This window comes from Theropithecus gelada, chromosome 4 (assembly GCF_003255815.1).
Source record: "Theropithecus gelada isolate Dixy chromosome 4, Tgel_1.0, whole genome shotgun sequence".
NCBI lineage: Eukaryota > Metazoa > Chordata > Mammalia > Primates > Cercopithecidae > Theropithecus > Theropithecus gelada.
Genome location: NC_037671.1, coordinates 114,025,378 through 114,048,328, shown reverse-complemented (window position 1 = coordinate 114,048,328; position 22,951 = coordinate 114,025,378). Strand labels below are relative to the sequence as shown.

The 22,951-nt window shown below is 38.5% G+C and overlaps 1 protein-coding gene across 4 annotated transcripts in view; it reads right to left on the bottom strand.

The window, feature by feature from the left end:
* Nucleotides 1-22,951, bottom strand: part of SYNE1 (spectrin repeat containing nuclear envelope protein 1) — a 528,817-nt gene that overhangs the window by 26,766 nt on the left and 479,100 nt on the right. For 3 of the 4 annotated variants that reach the window (XM_025384518.1, XM_025384520.1, XM_025384522.1), the window contains 6 exons: nt 15,782-15,944; nt 7,194-7,381; nt 6,182-6,332; nt 3,289-3,471; nt 2,884-3,021; nt 822-1,013 (listed from right to left, as the gene is read on the bottom strand). In XM_025384518.1, the coding sequence (XP_025240303.1) occupies nt 822-1,013; nt 2,884-3,021; nt 3,289-3,471; nt 6,182-6,332; nt 7,194-7,381; nt 15,782-15,944 (1,015 nt within the window). Of the gene's footprint in view, nt 1-821; nt 1,014-2,883; nt 3,022-3,288; nt 3,472-6,181; nt 6,333-7,193; nt 7,382-15,781; nt 15,945-19,762; nt 19,941-22,951 lie in introns of those variants that run through there. The other variant, XM_025384521.1, reaches the window with a different exon arrangement.

The window sequence follows — 22,951 nt, the reverse complement described above, 5'->3', positions numbered from 1 at the left end:
CACTCCCAGGCACCCCAAAGGGTTTCTGTGTGGTAAAAAATTAAACAGTCTTATAAATTATCCTATCTAAGCCTCAGTTTCATTGTTGGTAAAATGGGGATAACATTAAAACCTACTTCAAATAATTAATATAAGATTAAATAAATATCATAAAGACAGGCAATCTACTACCATGCCTAACACACAACACCTACACACTGGCACGGATCGGAAATAAGAACAAATTACTAAGACCTTAGCTTGCCCTTATAGCCCAGATATAAAATAGATGTGATCGTAGAAGATTCCAAATATTCTAGTAACATCTCTATAGGTAAGATGTGATTATGGTAGCAATTAGGAAAATGGAAGAATGAAAATTCACCTAAACCTAACTTCATCAATTGAGAAGCTGTTCACATTGCTTCTTTTTATCGTATTTCTTCTGGAGGCTTCCCTTATTTCTTCTAGAGGCTTCTCTAGAGTAGCGCCATCCCATGTGTTTCTGTGATCAGAAGACTCTTATTTATCTTCCATAGAAGACAAGAGTCAAATATGTTCTTCTAAACTCTTTGTATACATTAACTCATCTAATGCTCAAAACAATCCTTTGTACAGGGTAGTTACTGCTACTAAACCAGTTTCACATTTGAGGAAGCTGAGGCAGGAAGGGTGAAGTGAGTAGCTTGCTGAAGGCGACAGCGACAATGCAGGACAAAGCCAGGACTTGAACTCAGGTGCTCCGGCTCCAGAGTCTGGGCTCTCACCCACTGTACAACTCAATCCCACATGATTTATTCTCTTTAGATTTAGTGACAACTAAGAAAATCAATGTTACATACAGGCAGGCGGATCAGTTTCTTATGGTATCTTTCCACACGCCCGAAGACCTCCTGGCAGTACCGTCGGAGCTCGTCTAGTTCCTCCTCGATGATCGCCGCATCCAAGGGCTCACTCTTTTCTATCAGCTGTTCTCCTTGGGCAATTATCTGCTCAATCTTATTGTGGTTCAGGGAAATTTCCTGCTGGAAGGCCTAGGGAGTACAAATCTCATGTGATTTTGCTGTTGTTGCTTATATTGATATAAAAGAATCATAATATATGTATTTCTCATTACATTAAAACAGACGTGTAGGGGCTATTTAATTGACCATATACAATCACGAGACAAGCCCTTCTAAAGTAAAACATACACAGTTTCAGCCAGAACAGGAGTCATAAATAGAAACATTCGAATTCCATGATCAGAAAAGCGCTTTTAGCTAATAAAATTTACCGTTACAGGTAGTGTGGGTAGAGAATAACAGGGAAAAATATTCAAACCCACTGTAAGTTGACAGCACTGGTTATCCCTGATAAAAGCAATGGCAGTCAATACACTGCCACTGAAATAAATGTGGCATTTTAAAGAAATCCCGAACATTTTCATTTCAGATGTCCTCATCCTAATGTCACACATGACTAAGAGAAGCCATCCAATGCCGCACCCTTTTCTCAGGTGATTCTTTCATTATTTCAGAATATAGGCATGTAAAGTTATAATGATTTGAAAAACAAGGAATTCCAGGAGGATTATTTAGACTATGTGTTGCAAAAGATTTAAATCACCGGGGTATGTTTCAGTGTTCGCTTTTAATTCAATACAATAATAAATTGTGGAAGAGCTGAATTGTCCAATGGTGAAAAAGACTCCCAAGAGAGAAGGGAGGGTAGTAACAAGTTCCATCATCCTGCCAGGGTCCCGAGGGACAAGATTCAATTACCACTTGGCAGAAACTTTCCGTGGAAGAATGTAAATGTTGATGTGCCTGTGAGACGACAGGAGAGAGGAATCAGGGGAGAGGGTGAGGCAGAATAGCAGGGTTTATTGTTTCTTCCATCGTAAGAATCGATGACTAAGGGAAAGTTCCTTGTTTTATTATAACAACCCAAAGGTTATGGGCATCATGACCATTCTTTAAAAAAATCCGTCTATCTTGGGAAGAAAATTTCATAAGCTGCCTTGGAAAATATTCAATTTGTTAAATACTCCCCCTTTTAGGAAATCCTTACATCTAATGTATATCCCTCCTATTCAAATTTCTAGCTAGCCACTGTGTTAGAATTATATAGTGAAAAATACAAAATGTATTTAAAATTAACTTGGTATCTAAGAATGTGGACCGTGAGGGATGAAATCCTGACACAGAAAGTTGCATTGCTTTGCAACATGGAAGTTAAAGGAACCGTGTGAAGGTGCTACAAACAAATTAGAAAAAATAAACGAAAACAACAACAACAAGGCCAGGAAGGGTGGCTCATGCCTGTGATCCCAGCACTTTGGGAGGCCAAGGCAGGCAGATCACTTGAGGTCAGGAGTTCGAGACCAGCCTGGCCAACATAGTGAAACTCCATCTTTACTAAAAAACTACAAAAATACAAAAGCTCGCCAGACGTGGTGGTGGGTGCCTGTAATCCCAGCTACTTGGCAGGCTGAGGCAGGAGAATTGCTTGAACCCGGGAGGTGGAGGTTGCAGTGAGCTGAGATTGTGCCACTGCACTTTAGCCTGGGCGACAGAGAGAGAGTCTCTCTAAGAAAAACAAAACAAAACAACAACAACAGAACATCCCTAATACCCTGGCAATCATGCTGACTGAAAATCAATCAAGCTGTTGAAAAATATCAACAATATCAATATCAAAGAAGATAAGAGCACTACCCAGAGAGAAGCAATGGTGGTTATCTCTGGGCAGTGCTGTTTATCTTATTTTTTTATATCTTTTATATTTTCTGAATTTTTTTTTGCAGTCCAGAACTAATTTTTCAAAAGAAAAGTTATTTGCTATGTTCTTCACAAAAACAGCCACAAATCCTTTCCTTTTCAGGCTTTCCTCACATTGATAATTTGAAAAATAATCTATTACCTTGAGTTGCTTTATTTTAGCTTGAACATCACACTCAGAAAAATGTTCAATATTAGTGAGCTGCAGATCCATCTCTGTGAGCCAGACCAGAATGCTGTCCCGCGCAGTCTCAAACTCCTCACGCTGGCCAATAAAATGCTGGAAGGCAGAGGAAAGTAGTAACAATTATTTTTATGAAAAGTCCTTATAAACATATGGAGATGGCACAACGAATTCCAGTGTTCTGTAAAGTCACTTTCTCAGCAGGCAGTGAGAAGCCTGCAATCCTTTGCTATAGCACTCCCCCGTTTACTCCTCCTGCCATCCCATTCTTACAAAATCACTGAGATTGTGTCTCAAGACTGCATTTGAATGGCCCAATCCCATTCTCTGGCCTCTAAATTACAGATGAGGCATAGCAAAAACCTTGAGTCTGCGCAAGATGGAGGTGACGCGCTTTTGCAGGTTGTCCCATCTCTGGTTGCCTTCGTGAACCATCTGTTTGAGGCTACAGGCTGAATCAGTGCGGTTCTCTCTGGCCAGGCGGCGGTACTGCTTGTTGATCAGTTCCAGCTGCGTCAGGCACTCGTGGACCTGTCGCTGGAAAGCCTAAGGCCACAAGGAAGCATATCAGTGTGGGAAATCAGCGACGGACTCTCAGTAGTGGCTCCTGGTTTTCTTATTGTAGCCTCTGGGAGAATGGGAAGTTACACTACCACAGAGGGAAAGAATGATGTCTAATAATGGTATACTTCCCCTTGTTAAAGCAAAGTCATTTAGTTAGCGCAGCTTAAAGGAAAGGGAGTGAATAAATTGAAAAATATGAAAACGGGGAGTAGTAATAAATAAACACACATGCATACAACACACATATATAGACACACACATATACACACACATACATATACACATAGCTTTAAAAATAATTAATGTCCTGGAAACAAATATTCCCACAAAGCAAACCACTATAAAACATATACACGTGTGTGGAAATGTGAGTTTGAAACGTTCAAGATTTCTGCTGTCAATATGGACAAAAGATATCTATAATGGAACTGTTTATTTGTAAAATATGTACTTTTCTAAAAATCTAGAAATTGCCTCAATTCTGCTGTCCATTAGGAAAAAACTTAAAACTACCTTTTGCAAAAGGTCTTCCAAACATCAAGTTATTATATGCTTTTAAGAAAAGTAATTTAGTAAAATACAAGTAACTTTATATTTTAAAAAAATTTGGAACATGCTCGGTTTCTTTTTTGTTGTCCCTGTGATTTAATTAGGTTTTATAAAACATGTTAGAGCTAGTGTACCGCCCTACACAGTAGCATCTATCTATTTTTGAGGCTATCCCAGGGACAGTTTAGAGATTCTGAAGGTAAAATATTCTTTTCTGCCTTTTCCTTGCAGTACAGAAGAGCCCTATAGCATAAAAGTGATTTGGCCAAAATAAAATGAAGCTTTAAAAAAAAATCGTTTGTATGATTTATGACTGATTTTTATCTTGGCATTAGACCAAAATGAAAATTATAATTAGTAAACTGAACTGTACTCATCAAATCCCCAAATTCTGTTTTCCTTGGATCATCACACTGTTTACATGTGACCACATTTCTGCTTCTTAAATCGTTTTCCTTCTGAGAGTTGCTTTCAGAGCCTTCATCCTAGGAAATCCTAGCTTCCAGTCTAAAAACCTTAAGTTATTTCTCCAGCAAAGGGAGTGGTAAGGAAAGTTCAGCTCTGGCCATGACTGGAAGCCACAGTACGTGTTTGCCCACTGGCGTAAGGTTGGAGTACCCCCAGGGAGATACCCCAGCACACCCACATCCAGCCTAAACATTCATGCGATTGGACCAGCTGAAGACTGTCCACAAGCACAACTTTGTTTCTGCAATTCATTTCTGTCTCTTAAGAAAATTAATGACAAAATTCATGATAAATAATAAAATCAATCATTATAAAAGCTAAATATAAGGCTAACTTTTGCTTTAAAATCTGAGAGTCTAAAATAGCATCAAAAAGAATCTTATATAATCTGCTTTGCAGTATAAGCTAATTATAAAAGGTTTTAACCTTTATGAAGCTGAGTGTGGTAACATGCAGTTGAGCAGCTCTTCCACTAACATTCATTCACGTCGAGATGACCTGGAATCTACTGCAGAGTTTACTGTGCTTTTTACTAGTAGTTTTCTAAGGGAATATCTTTTATATAGGAATAAAAGCATTGTTTATTTTAATTTAGTGGTATAGTGCATATAAATTCATTCACCACTCAGACATCAGAGTAATTCATTCATTTCACAAAGTATTTGAACATTTTTCTAGATTCATATAGCTGTCCATGTACAACCCTGAGATTTTAAACTCCATAAGAATAAAAAGGGAACTTCCTATTTCCCATCACAGGCCTCAGTAAATGCCTGGTTACCTGATGTCACAAGGTAAAAATGAATGCAGCTACATTTCTTTGCATTTTTAGTCTTATTTCTAAACATCTCGAGGAACTTGGGGCAGAATTAGCAACCGAGAACGGTCAGAATGCTTCTGAACTCTTTGCTGTCAACATGTCTGAGCACACGACTGCCTAGCAGTGGGAACTGAAAGGAAAAACACCTTCACATTTAAAAATGGTCAGTGTGGGGCTAGGTCAGGTCTTCCATGAAAAGGAAAGGCAGTGGAGAAGTCAGAGCTTCATCGTACAACAGTGACAGAGTGGACTCGAGATCGTGCAAGCAGGCAAGGTACTGGAATCAATTCTTGGATGACTTCTTTATGAATATGATTACACTACAGCTATTTTTGTCTATTTTGTAACTTTCAAAGTAAAAGTTAGCCTTATAGTTAGCAGTGTAATTGAAAAGTTTTGGTGACTCAAGACCAGTACTACTCTTCACTGTGTAATTAGAAATGAATTATAATGAAAATGTTTTATTCCGCTCTAGAGCCAACTCTTTTATCAAATACACACACACACCACACACACACATACACACACACACTCCGATTAGGTAAAGAAAATACAAAAATGTATTTGGAAGGTAGATTTTTATAGTATAAAAACATCATATTTTAATCGTAGAAAGGATGGTTGATTGTGGAACAATTCTGAAATAAAAATCATGCCAAGATCTTTTGGGAAAACCTCTTTTTCCTCCTTCTTTGCCTACTTATGAGGTCATAATAAAGATGGCTGCAAAGTCCTCGCCCAGCAATTTGAACAGATAACATGTGGTGAACAACTAGTTTAGGTCTTGGAACTCCAACTACCAGCTGGCTACTTTAACAGCAAAATAAGGATTAAAAATTTGGAATTATAAATCACCTCAAATTTCTTTAGTTCTTCCTTGGCAACTGTATAGATCACCCCAGAAGAGCTGGGAAATGCAGCTGTCCTTTCTGAAGTCTTCAGCCAATCTTCAAAACGTGAATAGTCATCCAGAAATTTCTGCCACAATCGCCACGTCTCTTCGATTCTGGGGCAGAAAAGGAAAGAACAGAATCTGATTATTGGAGGCTGTTTTTGCTCCAGAACCCGGTCTGATGCCTGCCACTGGATTAAGGGTGCTGGCAGAGGCAACTGTTGTGCCAAACAATAACCATGGCTCGAGCCAAATTTGACCAGAGCACAAGAGAGACAACTGTTTGAGCTAAAATAAAACAGCTGTTTTATTTTTTAAAAAACATGTCCTGCAGCTCTGGATTTTGAATTAGTCAAATTGAAAATTATAAACACATCACATGAGCTGCCTTGGATGTGTGCAACAAGTTTAGAAAAGCAACAGCAGGTTTACAGTGTGCACTCATGCCAGTGTTTTACGGAAATAAAAACGAGGTCTGAAAATCCATTGAAGTCCAACATTCAGCTCACACTGACAAAAGTCAATCTATGACAGCAGGACAAATATTAAGCTTTCAACAGTTTACCAGAGAGCACAGCCATGATGTCACTTTGTAACACAGCACGATTTTCTGCCACCTTAAATTTCAAAGGGCTTAAAGATAAATGTGTTTTTATTTAAGTTTTAATAGAAGAACATCACTGTTTTCACAGCCACACATTCTGAAATGTTATGCTTCTTTGATAAGGGTGTACTTTTACGTTTCCGTGTTATTTTTAAACTGTTAAGTCAGACATAACTTGGCTTGTTATATTTATATATTACTTTTATACCTACTTATTTTCCCAACTAAATGTAGATAATAGCAAGTTTGGGAAGCCACAGCTATTTTTGGACATTGTAACCAACAGGAAAGAGTGAACAGTGGAATCACTCTGGGTGATTTTTATTTTCATTTTGGTCTTTCCTCTTCCCTGTTTCAGCATCCCAGCTCACTTGAGTCTCCTTTCCATGGACATAGCACAAATGTTTCTCCACCGCCGGTCCAGGTTTCTTGTAGCCTGCTGGATAGAGTCACACTCGGCATCAGTGGCACAGGCATCACAGTCGTGCAGCAGGACTTCACACAGGTTGAGGACAGATGCAACACCTGTACTGTGCTTCTCTATGTCTCTCTGAAGCTCCTGCAGGGGAACGCAACAGGCTTTATTCAACAATTACATGCATACAGATGAGAGAAACTGAAGCAACGTCTGTTGATAAATGGTTAGGCTACACCTTGACAAATATTTAATTTCCCTGAACGTATGACATTTATTGAACCTCACTTATGAAATCCAGCAAGCTCAAAAGTACTAGAAAATGGATGTAGAAATATTTTAGCTATGTGTGTAATGCCAACATATAAACTGAACAAATGAAATAGTCTACACTAGGAGTAAAACTAACTTATTTAATCAGTAAAAAATGAATCTTGGCCGGGTGCCGTGGCTCAAGCCTGTAATCCCAGCACTTTGGGAGGCCGAGATGGGCGGATCACGAGGTCAGGAGATCGAGACCATCCTGGCTAACCCGGTGAAACCCCGTCTCTACTAAAAAATACAAAAAAACGAGCCGGGCGAGGTGGCAGGCGCCTGTAGTCCCAGCTACTCGGGAGGCTAAGGCAGGAGAATGGCGTGAACCCGGAGGCGGAGCTTGATCCGGCCACTGCACTCCAGCCTGGGCGACAGAGCGAGACTCCGTCTCAAAAAAAAAAAAAAAAAAGAATCTTGCCCCAGACTCTGCTTCACGAATACATCACTTTCATCCCAATCAATCAATCAATGCAATACAGTCATCTCTTAGCATCTGTCAGGGGATTGGTTCCAGAACTTTCCTCCAATTCCAAAATCCATGGATGCTTAAGTCCCTGATATTGAATGTTGTAGTATTTGCATACCTCCTATGCACGTCCTTCCATACACATTAAATCATCTTGAGATTACTTATAATACCTAATACAATGTAAATGCTATAGAAATAGTTCTTATACTGCACTGTTTAGGGAATCATGACAAGAATAAAAAGTCTGTACATATTCAATGCAGATCCAATTTTTTCCCCAAATACTTTTGATCTACGGTTGGTGGAATCCACCAACGTAGAAACATAGATATCGAGGGCCTGTATATCTGCACGTGCTAGAGCTGGCACTCAAGAACTGGGTTTTAAGATCCAAAGATTTACATTCTTTTTTTTAGTTTTTATTTTTTTTCAGATGGAGTCTCATTCTGTCACCCGGACTGGAGAGCAATGGCACAATCTCAGTTCATGGCAACATGGCAACTTCTGCTTCCCAGGTTCAAGCGATTTTCCTGCCTCAGTCTCCCAGGTGGCTGGGATTACAGGTACCTGCCATCATGCCTGGCTAATTTTTGTAGTTTTGTAGAGACAGGGTTTTACCATGTTGGCCAGGTTGGTCTTGAACTCCTGACCTCAGGTGATACGCCCACCTAGGCCTTCCAAAGTGCTGGGATTACAGTGTGAGTCGCCACACCCAGTCGATTTGCATTCTTTTTTAAACAGTTAATTCCACCATCATTAAAAGTTAACATGGTTATTAATGGACAAACAAAAAGTGACACATATATATATACATATATGTGTGTATATATATATATACACACACACAATGGAATATTATTCGGTCATAAAAAAATGAAATTACGTTGTTTGCAGCAACATGGATGGAACTGGAGGTCATTATGTTACGTGAAATAAGCCAGGTACAAAAACACAAATATGACACATTCTCACTTGCATGTGGGAGCTAAAAAAGTTGATCTCATGCAGGGTGAGAGTAGAACGCCAGATAGCAGAGGCTGGGAAGAGTGTTTTGGGGCCATGAAGCGAGGTTGGTCAATAGATACAAACATACAGTTAGGGGGAATAAGTTTTAATGTTTGATAGAGTAGAACAACTATAGTTAACAACAATGTACTGCATATTTCAAAACAGCTAGAAGAGAGAAACTGAAATGTTCCCAATACATAGAAATAATAAATACCAGAGGTGACAGATACTCCAAATGCCCTGACTTGATCATTACACAGTCTATGCATGTAACAAAATATCATATGGACCCCACAAATATGTACAAATACTATTTAAGGGACTATATCATGCATGACATCAGCAGCTTCCTCAGAGAACAACTTTTTTTTTTTTTTTGAGATGGAGTCTCACTGTGTCACCAGGCTGGAGTGCAGTGACACGATCTTGGCTCACTACAACCTCCTGTCTGATTCTCCTCTTGATTCTCCTGCCTCAGCCTCCCAAGTAGCTGGGACTACAGGCACCCACCACCATGCCTGGCTAATTTTTGTATTTTTAGTAGAGATGGGGTTTCACCATGTTGGCCAGGCTGGTCTGGAACTCCTGACCTTGTGATCCGCCTGCCTCGGCCTCCCAAAGTGCTGGGATTACAGGTGTGAGCCACTGCGCCTGGCGTAGAGCAATTTTTAATGTAGGATAGAAGTAAAATGTTTTCTGATAAAAACAAACACTGGATTTCCCTGGAGTCCCGCAGCGTGAAATCTTCATTTTAACTGTATAAAATGTAAATCCAAATTGTACGTTGTTTTCTCTACTGAACTTTTAACTCCATTTACTCCAAGTAAGTTCCATTATTAAAAGTGAGCTCTACCAGCATAATTTTTTGTTTGCGATATTCATCAATGTCTTTAGTGTGTTTTCCTTTTCTTTCATCAGGAAGTTCTTGAATTTGCTTAGCTTTTCTCTTGCTCTAAAAATTCCTCAATTGACGGAGATACCTGGGATTTAAATTCTTGTGTTGCTCTTCCTCTTATTTTTTTCCCTTGACAACATGTACGAACACACTAGCTATTGTCAAATGTCTAACAGTGCTTTTAATTCATTTTGGAGATTTTATAAACTAGACACTAGATGATAAATTCTACTAAAATATTTATATTTTTATAAACAGTCCTTTCAAATCTCTAACATAACCTCCTTCACTTATGTGAAAGAGTATGTCACATGAATTGCTGTTCTAAAAATATAAAATAAAGTAATATAAAAATTAAACTTAGTATTTGCCTAAAGATAAACACAAAGACAAATGATTCTGTAAATGAGATTACCAAATACATTTGAGGTCTTAAAGTACATTTTGTGCAAGGATATACATTTGGAAGGATAATAAACCATGCATTTAAGAAATTTAGCATTTTTATTTCATTTTCCCTAAATACTCAAAAGTTTTTGTTAAAATCAATATGTGAAATGGCAACCCTAAGATTTGAGGGGATTTATAATCATACATAAGTACCCTAAGACAAATAAGTTTCAGGCTCAGCTTTAACTTCGTTTTTTGAGACAGAGTCTCGCTCTGTCAGCATACTGGAGTGCAGTGGCGCAATCTCGACTCACTGCAACCTCCCCCTCCCAGGTTCAAGCAATTCTCCTGCCTCAGCCTCCTGAGTAGCTGGGACTACAGGCGCACACCACCATGCCCAGCTAATTTTTATGTTTTTAGTAGAGACAGAATGATTCTTAAAAATTTTCCACAAAGGAAACTGTAGTAACTATGACATGATTAAAATAAAATTTATCAAGCCCTGACTTTGTGTTAGGTAAGCACTGTGCTCAGTGCTTCTTTTTAGTAATTTGTATAATCACACTGTGTGGTGCGTACTCTGATGATTGGCATTCTATAAATCAGGGCTCTATAAATCAGATCATATGAGAATGCAGTGAGGCCAAGATCTGAACCCAGAAAGTTTACTTTTAACCACTGGTGTACAAGATTTTTTTAAAGTTTTAATTTAAAATTTAATTAAAAAGCTATATGTGCATATTTAATGTAGTAAAAAGTAAAAAACTACTAGCAGGTTCTGAATAAAGCAGTGCTTTCCACCCCGGAGTCCACCTGTTCAGCAGCAACCATTTCCATCTCTTGTGGCTCTTTCTTCTGGTATTACTTCTACACTTTTTCATTTTTCGAGACAGGGTCTTACTCTGTCACCCAGGCTGGAGTACGGGGGTGTGATTATGGCTCACTGCAGCCTCGAATTTCTGGCTTCAAGTGATCCTTCTGCCTTGGCCTCCCACAGTATTAGAATTATAGGGGTGAGTCACCACATTCGACCTATTTCTGTATTTCTCAGTAATATATAACTTCTCTATTTCTAAGTAACATAGCTACTGCTTGATTTGTCCATTTTAGTAATTACTTTATGAATTCTTCTTTAGTAGGGAAGAAATAAACTTCTACATGGCTGACTGAACTCTAATGACTGTTACAGTACAACTTAGAGCTAGGGTAATAATCACTGTTCTCATGATGATGGTTATTTAATATTGTTCACATTTGAGGAACAAAATATGCTACGGCTATGTTTCTTTTCTTTTTTCTTTTCTTTTTTTTTAGACAAAGTCTCAGTCTGTCACCAGGCTGGAGTGCAGTGGCATGATCTCAGCTCACTGCAACCTCCGACTCCCTGGTTCAAGTTATTCTCCTGCCTCAGCCTCCTGAGTAGCTGGGATTACAGGCACGCACCACCATGCCCAGCTAATTTTTGTATTTTTAGCAGAGACAGGGTTTCACCATGTTGGCCAGGATGGTCTCGATCTCCTGATAAGTCATTTTTCCTGGATTTTACAATCCTCTCTTTCTCTCAAATTTATAATGCTTGCTTCTATTATCTCTCTTATAGAACTAATAAAACTCCTTCCAGAGTGGTTAAGCCCATCAGATACTCTAGCCCCTCCTGGCTCCTCCTGGCAACATCCCTCCTAGAGCACCCAGAGCCCCTGCTCCCATCTGGACAGGTGCTGGCTTGGCTGCAGTACAGCTGTCACCAGGGACTTTCCTGCTCCTTCAATCTGGGAATTCCCTTTTTCTTTCTCCTGAGTTGAATAGCATTTCCCCTCTTGCTTTAGTGCAGGTAGCATATGCAGCATATGCAACACAGTAGCATGCAGCATGTGTAGCAAGTATGAAGTGTAGTTTCCTCTCACTTTTGTGTATGTAGCATACCTTTCATTAGCTTCCTGCAAATGGGTACATAGGAGGTAAAATTTTTAGATATTAAGTGGTAGGATATAAAATTCTAAATTATAAAGAATTTTTCTCAGCTTTCTGTGGGCAGAGCCATTGTCTTCTAGCTTCCAGTATTGTTTCGGAGAAGCCAGATTTTATTTCATCCTGGAAACCTTTAGGATCTCCTTATTCCTTGTGGTCTGCAGTTTTACAGTGTGGCTTTGCTTTGTTTTACATTTTCCTGGGTACTCATATGGCCCTTATAATCTGCAAATGCATGTTTTTCATTTTAGATATATATATGAATATATATACATACACACATATGTGTAATGTGTGTACACATATATGTGTAATCTTCCACAAAGTAGACAAAAAGATAAATATATGAAAAATAGCAAAGAAATATAGACATAAACATAATAAAATTAACAATAATGCAAGAGTTTCAAAATCCAATTCAGTTATTTTATAGAAGTCTCCCCAAAAAAGAATAAAGAAAATGGAGAGGAGAAAATTAACATAGTAGTAATGTAATGAAAGATATAAATACATACTTAATAATATATAGAATATATTTTATTACATTACATTATTTATTTAATAATAAACATATATTATTTAATAATATTTTATATATTACATTACTACTATGGTAATTTTCTCCTCTCCATTTTCTTTATTTTTTTTAGGGGGGACTTTTACAAAATGATTGAATTGGACTTTGAAACTCTTGCATTATTGTTAATTTTATTATGTTTATGTCTATATTTCTCTCCTATTTTTCATATATTAATCTTTCTGTTTTACTTTGTGGAAGACAGTCTCCATTCTGAAAGCTCTTTTTTAAAGAAAAATGGCAGCCTTTCATTTTATGAATGCAAAACGTCTCATTTCTGTGAGTTTGTTTGTTTTGTTTTGTTTACATTTTCTTCCTCTCTCTACAACGTGTTTCCTCTGATTGCGCCTTTCTTTATTTCCCTCTGTTTATTTTGGTCTTTTCTTAATGGTAGAAGCTTTCTTAAGCGGTGAGGATTCTTGCCTACCCACACATGTTCAAGAATGAGTCAGCTGTAGAAGCTGCGTATGCACCTAAAGTATGTCAATCGGGAGGCTTCCCCGTGGAGAGTCAGGCAGGGGTCTGGCCTTTTGCTGGGTTATCTTAAGTATCACTAATTGAAGGTACTTTTCTCTTGTCTGGTCAGTTCTCCAGAAAGGATGCTCCAATCTCCTGGCTAGGGTGGGAGCCTGGGTACTGACATAGTGGGAGCCAAGCTGGGGAAGCGGGATGGGAGCCCGACCATTTGGTACTGAGCCATTCACATCATCTCCCCATTTTTAACATAGTGACTCTAGCCTCCATGGTGTCCTCATCCCCAAACCCAGAGTCCTTCTGGTTTGCCTTCTCCAGAGAGTAATCATCTGGTCTTCTGCCTGAGTAAAGGAAGCAGAGTTCCCTGGCTGGCTGGGCTTAGGAGGAATCTGCCAGTCTCAGCACACCTTATTCAGATTTTCAAGTACTCTTCCATTTTACAGCTCAACAGGCAACTCTACTTTCAGCTTCACCTGATCTCCACTTTCCGAGCCTTCCTGGAACTCTGTGGCATGAATCCACTTTCTCCATCCTCCATTCTGTTAACACCATCACTGATCTATCCACTTTCTATCTTACAAAATTATGTTGGATGTCTGTCATCGCTACCATTTTCTCTCCTGTTCTCTCTGCCATTGTGGTTTTAACCTTTTTCCCTCTCTACTATCATTTTATTGGGGTTTTAGTAGTAGGTGGGGCTATAAATCCATATGATCAATTTGCCATATTTAACTAGATATTTTGTTGATTTTCATACACTTGTGAAATTACAATACCGGCCATTTACATTTTAACTCATCACTGTACACATCATTACCATGTTCTCTGGAAGAATCTGGGAAGCTGGACGCCAATCAGGATCCCTACAATTCAATCATCAGAATCTCAAACATCACCACCCATCAGAAAACTTTAATTTCATAAAAATTGAAAAATATCTTGCTAACAAGTTTTTTGAAAGCAATGGAATATAGTGTACATTTCAAGATAGCTAGAAGAGAAGATTTTGAGTATTGTTACTACAAAGAAACGATAAATGTTTAAAGTGATGGATATGGTCATCAAATTACCTCAGTTTGTTTGATTGTTACACTATGCAAATATGCATTGAAGCATCACATTGTACCCCACAGATGTACAATTATTATGTATTCATTAGAAAGAAAAAAATTTTAATGATAATTTTAATATTAAAAAAACTCTCAACACCCAAAACTGTATTTTAACACCTATTTCATTGGCTAAAATAGTCTGTAAAATGAAGTAAGTACATAAACTATAAGATTTTAAAAACAGGAGGTATTTACATTTTATAGCACTTTAAAATTAAGCAACTTTGCTGCAACGGCCTAAATATAATGGAGAGAACCAGAGTGTGGATAGAATAGTCAAAGCAATCTAAAGGCACGGAGTAACGATATCTCTAGTGGGGAATTTACAGTGTTTGCTACTGGCAACTGGAGTCTGATACACTTAGTAAGAATAAACGAGGGGGCCCGGCACAGTGGCTCATGCCTGTAATCCCAGCACTTTGGGAGGCCGAGGGTGGGCAGATCACTCGAGGTCAGGAGTTTGAGACTAGCTTGGTCATCATGGCAAAACCCCATCTCTACTAAAAATACAAAAATTAGCCAGGCATGGTGGTGCATGCCTGTAATCCCAGCTACTTGGGAAGCTGAGGCATGAGAATCACTTGAACCTGGGAGGTGGAGGTTGCAGTGAGCTGAGATCACACTACTACACTCCAGCTTGGGCAACAGAGTGAGACTCTGTCCCCACCGCCGCCCCAAAAAAAACAGAAAAGAAAAAGAAAAAAATAAATGAAGGAGGGAATGGGAGGTGAAAATTTCTTCTGTATACATTTTCCCGGATCATCCCTTTTTGCTTTGTTGGGTTGTACACTGCCAGTGAGATGTTCTGTCTTTGCTACACACATGAAGGTGGAATTACAATGTGCGATCTGCAGGTCATGTAATCCTTTTTGCAAAACAAAATTTTTTCAACTTGAAAAATTCTAAGTATGCCTTGTAATCTTTCCCCAAACACTATACACAGGACAAAAAATGAGTGGTGCTCCTTTCACTCTTTTCTAAGTATATGGTAGTGGGCTAGGTCTAGTGACTCTCAAATAAGTAAGTCAATCTGTTAGTACTATTTTAGATACATAATTGCAGCTCAACCTTACTTACCATCTTAGAAGGCTTCTTGGTGGATGGATGACACTAACTGTACAATGGCACAAGCATCTTTGTAAGGCTGAACTCTGCAGTCACATGAAACCTTTTGGCCTCAATCGCCTGCCTAGGCAAAGCCCCCTTCCTCACCAGTCCTGCCTAGCTCCCTCTTGACCTTCCATCCCCAGGCACCATCTCATGCCCACCCCATCATCCTGGCCAGGAGGACAGCTATTCCATGGCTTATTAATTCCATTTCAATTTTAAGTCTTACCTGCTGCTCATTAAGCTTTCTCTGTATTTCTTCCGAGTTACAGGAATCGTAGACTATTGGCTTGGCCAGCTCTGACTCAATGTGAGCGAGCCAGGTCCTCAGGCTGCTCATGTTCTTATCGAGCTGCTGCACGGCCACCAGGGTCTCCTTCAGCTTCTTCACCCTGTGGGCAGAGAAGGGGGAACGTCCCGCTTCAGCGAGAGGCCCACTCATGTTTCCCTCGTGTGCAGAGGAGAACACTGGGCTTTAACAATCTTTTTAGGCAGAGAGTTAGAAACTCATGTGGAAGAAGCCAAAGACAGAAGAAAAAGGAGGATAGAAATTAGAGGTGAATACAGACAATGGAGCAAGGATGCAGAGGAGGCAGGGGTCCAGGGCACAGGCGCACAGATAAATTAGTTTTGAACACAGTTTTCCCGGTGTGAGCAGGGTGTGATCACAAGTTTGGGAGGAACACAGGTAGTATTTCTCAACTCCATTACTACCTACTTAGAGCAAAAATCAATTATTGAGTCCCTGTTAAGAGCCTGACATGGCTGAGTGTACACAGATTGCTCTAAAGAGAAAGGTCATGGTGATAATAAGCATACGATCAATGATCTATTAGTGCCCTTATTTAAAAATTGCTGCTGCCTTTAGACTATAAGTCTCGCCTCTTGGTTCAGGAAACGTGGCCACCTAATTGGCACTGCTCATAACAGAGGTAAACAGCAGATGAGCAAAATACTTCAAGCTGTTAGGGTGTCATCTTGGCTCAACTGAAGAGGTATCTATCTTCTTGAAAATATGTCAAGAGCAACATGACTTGTAAAACTCTAGGTTTGTGATACATTTAAAGGCAGGGATCTGCAATAGAATGTTCTCAAAGACTGACAACTTACACTTACAGTCATGAGATATTCGCTCCCCCTTCCCCACCCCCACATTACTTCCAGGCTTTTAAAGAAGTGATTCTCAAGCTGGGATTGTCACACAATCAGCGGAGGGTGCTTTCAAACCACAGGCGCCAACTACCAGCCACCATCTCCAGATGGTTCTGATATGTTTCTCTGATCAAGACACACTGTTCTGAAGAAAATGTCTCATAATCAAAGTATTTTGAACATTTTGATGTATTTTTAGTTGTTTAAAAATGATATCATCACTTCTGTTTCAGTTTCAATAAATCAATGTTTCTCTCTCAAGTGCAAATGTAGTCATTTGACAACATGATCGCTTTTCCTCTTTGTCATTTTTCCTCAAAGCACTGTCATATGAATGCTCTTAAAGGATTTTCACTATGGTCAGCTGTTAGTAATATCTATATTTCAATAATTGTAATTAATAACACTTCTATTTGAATGACATTTTCAGTTTGTAAAAACCCTCTTAGGAGCATTACCTTTTATTCTTTAAAAAAATGTGTATTTAAAAAATTATGTTCATATTTCACAATATATTCTATTGGTAGAAAATGAAAATATGTTGCATTGTTTATTATGACTTAAAATTCCACTTGAGATAAGATTTCCCCAATTAGCTTTGTAAATACAAATTGTACACTGTCCCCCAGACACTTCAAGGCATTGGCCTTGAACACTATTTCCAAGAACTTTTACATACAACTCACTCACATTTCTCTCATGGCTAAGACAAAATTCATCTGGGCATCAGTCAGTGAATGACAGTTTTATTATGGCTACTGGGTACAAAGCTTGTGAAGTACGTTTGACCAACCACAGCACGGACATGGAATTTTACACGGCTCTGGCCACAGTGCCCCAGACTGAAAGAAGACTTTACCATCAATAAACCCACTGGAACAGGCCTGAAGAATGGCACACAGAACAGAGAGGTCTGTCCTGCTTTTACTTCTGTAGGAACGTCTTTTCAGCAGCCTCTCCTACATGACCAGCTTCTTGTCTTCAGATTTCGTAGGATCTGAACACTTACTAGGCTTGGGGATGGTAATGTCGTTAGGGTTTTACTAGAGGTTGGAGTGCTTGTTTCCTCCCTTCCTTATTTTAGTTCCCTGGTATTATTTATGCATTAATTGGTCTCCTCCATGGTAAGTTCCTTGGAAAGCTGGAAATGTGAATTTCCATATTTGGCTATTTCCCTACCCTGGGCATGCTAAACTCAGTGCTTTGCACTAAATCGGGTACTGTTTAAATGGTTGCTAAACATTAATAATGAATATTCTAAGCGAATTGTGTTTATTTAATTAACATGTTTTCATTTAAAAATTTTTATCTGATATTAAGTGTGTATTAAATTTTACTTCTAGGTTCAACATTTGCCAATGCTCTATTTGTCAAGTACTAAAATTTATTCATTTTCTTGGTTCAAAACTCACTTACAAATATGATCAAAAGATCCAAAGCACAAAAGGATGCAAGTAAACACTGTTTCATAGGACCATCTACATTAGAAAAATAAATTACGGGATAACTTTTGTAATACTGAATGAGTTCCAAGTCAGAGCGGTTAGTATGCAATATGTCAAGGGCATCATGACATGGAAATGTGTGTTCATGTAGTCCATTAGGGACAAGTTCCTCTTTCAAACAAATGTGTAAATTTGCTAAAGTCAATGGGGGTGAACATTTAAACCGTTCTTTTTCATTTTTTAAAACAGTGTATTTTACTACAAATAGCAAAATGCAGTGTGCATCTGTGCTGGGGGAGCAGATGTGAGCCTGGAGGGCATGGATAGTAGGATTCATAAGCCTTGGCTTATTAAACTTGATATTTATTTGCAGGACAGGGATCACCCTTTTTTTTTTTTAGGAGAAATGTCCCATGTTTCTTTCCATTATTTCTTTAAAGATAATTTTTGGGTAAAGTGTCACAGTATTTTTATTTATCTATCATCGTGAGGAGTCTGAGCAACATTCCTTTTGGTAAACATCCAGGATTATCATTCAAATTAGACACTTGCAGACGTCACATGTCTGGGTAAGTTTAGCAGCTTGATAAATCTGTAAGTCCCCGCAGCTTATGGTTCTTTCACAGTCCAGGCACTTGACCTTTCTTGAGAAGGATTCTACTATGAAATGCAAATATCCAGCTTCTTAACACGGAAACATGTATATACAAACACACATATATATACGTATATATATACGTATATACGTACCTACACACATATACTTATAAATCTATATATATTGTATCTATATTTCACAACTTTCCTTCACAGTAATTTAGTATATCCGTAACCCAAAACAAAACAAAAAGTTCAAATTCTAAATATAATAGAACAAAAATTACCATTGGGTAAATCCTATTTATTTGTAGAAATGTATCTGAGGGATGATACAGAAAAAGGAAAATATTTTTAAAAAGTTAAAAATAAAAATTCCTGTCACATTTTTATTCTAACTAAAAAAAAATGAACTAAACATTTGCATAATGTGCTAAATTACTATTTTAGACATTAATCTGTATACTTTGCACATATATTTTATAAGCTTTATATTAGCGACTAAAACTTACTGACAAGCACAAACAAAAGCAACTTTCTCAAACACACAACATTTTCTAGAGCCCTGAAATATTTTTATTTAATGAAAGGAAAGCTTTCAACTACAAAGCTGTGAACCAGCTAAGGCTAAATTTCAGTTTCATCAGAAGCCCATCCTTTAAATAGCAGATGATGGACTAACTGAGTCTTTTTCTGGATCGCTTTCCTGTGTCTCAGCTTCTCTACTCTAGCCATACTCCTTGTATGACGCATACGCTCCAGAGACAACTGGAATACCGAGTCATAATAAAGTCCATTAACCTTTTCATCCAGCTCTGCATGCCCAGTAGAGGTACTAGAAAACAAACCAACAAATAACTCTTGGGAGTCCACATGGCCAGCTATCTCCCAACACCAATCCTCTTCATGTAACATTGGCAAAAACAGCTCTGGATTAAAGCTTCCAGCATCTATCCTACAAACCCCACGTAACATGAAAGCTATGTACAATGGAAGAAACTCAAGAAGATGCCTGCCTTGTGACATCGCAGTTACAATCTGGGAGATCTGCGTCCACACAGCCGTCCTCTGCCATCCTCAGAGCACGCAGGTCCTCTGCCACCACCATGAAGCTTCCACTTGCAAAAGTTAGACTCTGCAGAGCAAAAGGCTATATCCTGCGTGGGGATGAAAGTTTCCCCTTGTCTGTGTATAGAAGTATGAAAATGTTCACTCTAGACAAATGTTGGTAGTCTCTGCCCGATAATATGACACTGGGCAGTGACAAGTGGTCATGTTTCTAAATAAAACCTACATTCATTAACATGTGCCAGGCTTGATCTCCTGGAATGTAGGCCACGAGTGTAAGAAGGGGAAAAAGCTCAGTGTAATCTGTAAGGAGGAGGAAGCTACAGGTCTAAAGAAAGGACAGCAAAAACAACGTTGGCTGCAGGCACTCTGCTGTTCTGTAAGGACAGTCAACTTTTCTTGCGGGCAGTTTGCTATGCGGGGAAGGCTATTTAAGGAAAACAAATCATCGCATTGCAAACAAACAAAATGTCCACAAGCACAGCAAATGGCAGTAGCAAAAGGAATAACTTCCTTCTTTTTTGGGTTCACTATGCCAGCTCGGTAGTGTATGCAAGAGTTTTAGGAGTTGTTTGGGAAGGTGGGAAAGTACATGCTCTTTATCTTTGGGTAGACTCTTTGGGCAGGAAAAATAATGAAGAAATATTATTCTCCCTTACATATGCAAAACTTTTGTGCTTTAAAAATGATGTAAGATGAGAAAAATAACATCTTCATTTTAAGAAAATTAAAAAAATAACAATTCATTTGCTTGGGGGGACTTCAGGTAACTCTTTTTCTTTTATGAATTTTGAGTTTCCAAACTTTCTGCACTAAGCATATGATAATTTAATAATTTATACTTTTAAAGAAAATAAGTCCCCAAATCATTAATTCCTATAATTTAATAAAATATGACTAATGCTGGATGCTTTAAATCCTTTTGGGGATTAAAAACTACACACAAATAAATAATAAATATTAAATAAATAATGAAAATTTGCTAAGTTCTTTCCAAAAAGGACTACATGATGATTTGTAACTAAAATAAAACAAAGCATTTGGTTCTGGTCATGTGAGTTGATTGTTTTTCTAACAGAACACTAGAGGAAACACATTTTCTTTATAAAAGAAATACACTGATGGCTCACGCCTGTAATCCCAGCACTTTGGGAGGCCGAAGTGGGCGGATCACGAGGTCTGGAGATAGAGACCATCCTGGTTAACACGGTGAAAACCTGTCTCTACTAAAAATACAAAAAAATTAGCCGGGCACGGTGGCGGGTGCCTGTAGTCCCAGCTACTGGGGAGGCTGAGGCAGGAGAATGGTGGGAACCCGGGAGGCGGAGCTTACAGTGAGCTGAGATTGTGCCACTGCACTCCAGCCTGGGAGACACAGCGAGACTCCATCTCAAGAAAAAAAAAAACAAAAAAACAAAAACAAGGAAATATACCTGCCAGCCTGGGCGACAAAGTGACACCTTATCTCAAAAAAAAAAAAAAAAAAAAAAAATCAAAAGATTATCCAGGCACAGTGGCATGCATCTGTAGTCCCAGGTACTGAGGTGGGGGGAAGACTGCTTGAGCCCAGGAGGTTGAGGCTGCAGTGAGCCATTATGGCACCAGTGCACTATAGCTTAGGTAACAAAAAAACCCCATCAAAAAAAAAAAAAAAAAAAAATTAAAGAAAATCGTATTTTATATAAGAAATAAGTTCTAGAAAACATAGTACTTAAAGATATTACACTGTGAATTCTTTTATAAAACGATCATTCTTCTTATATTAATATATTATTTTTAGTAATCAGAAATGAAAATATTTGAGCTGTGATTAAAGAAATACATTGGTTATGAATCCATCATTATAGGCAACTTTGTTTTTTTCTTGATTATGACTAACATTTTAAAAAACCTGAAATCTTCAAAACTTTTTATTGTCATAATTTCTTTAGTTTAATTTCTTTTACCTTATTTAGTTTTCCTCATGGAGTTAAAAATTTTGAAGTTTTTTTCATGCTTATTATTGTTAGCATAATATATTTATACCAATGAACTAAATATGAGACAAGGCAAAGCTTTAAAGATATAATTATTGAAATAGCAAAAATCGCAATGTTCATTGATACAGAAAATCCTAGGTAAGTTGTGGTATATTTACACTATGGAATACTCCGCAGGATTTTAAAAGAATGAGACTGGCATAGATAGTGTTTTATAGTATACACGGTCCTTTCCCTTGCATTTTCTCATTGGAGATGTGGCAGCTAGTTTCATTAACACTTTGAAAACGAGTAACTTGAGGCTCAGAGAAGTTATTTAGTGAGACCTGGGCCACACAGCAGGAACTAGGTGGACTAAACTCAGGCCTCTTGATTAGTTCTGTGCCATTTCTGTGCTCATCGCATCAATGCATTCCTGATCCTTCCCAGGCACCTTCCAACTCGAACACCCTTAGGTAATACCAGCCATGAATTCCAAGAATTTAATTTCTTTTGACCTCCAATGTGGGTAGAACATCCTTTAAACTGAAAGTCCTCCTGAAGGCAGCTGCTAGGAACTTCACAAAGCCTTGCTTGTACTGCATATGCGTTTTACCTCCACAGCCTTCGGACTCCCTCTGGGATGACAGCTGACCTTTACTGAACATATTCTATGCTTAGCAGTTGATATGGTTTAACTGTGTCACCACCCAAATCTCATCTTGAATTGTAGCTCCCATAATTCCCATGCATTGTGGAAGGGACCCGATAGGAGATAATTGAATCATGGAGGTGGTCTCCCCCAGACTGTTCTTGTGGTAGTGAGTAAATCTCATGAAATGTGATGATTTTATAAGGGGTTTCCCCTTTTGCCTGGCTTTCATTCTCTCGTCTGCCACCATGTAAGATGTGCCTTTCGCCTTCCACCATGATTGTGAGGCCTCCCCAGTCATGTGGAACTGTGAGTCCATTGAACCTCTTTTTCTTTATAAATTACCCAGTCTCGAGTATGTCTTTATCAGCAGCATGAAAATGGACTAATACAATGGTTTACAGGTCCCATTTCATGTAGTTCTTCTAATCATTCTTCTGAGCTAGCTACTATTATGATGCTCATTTTATACATGTGGTAACCAAGGTGCTGAGAAGATAAGCAAGTTGGTGAAGCAGAATCACACT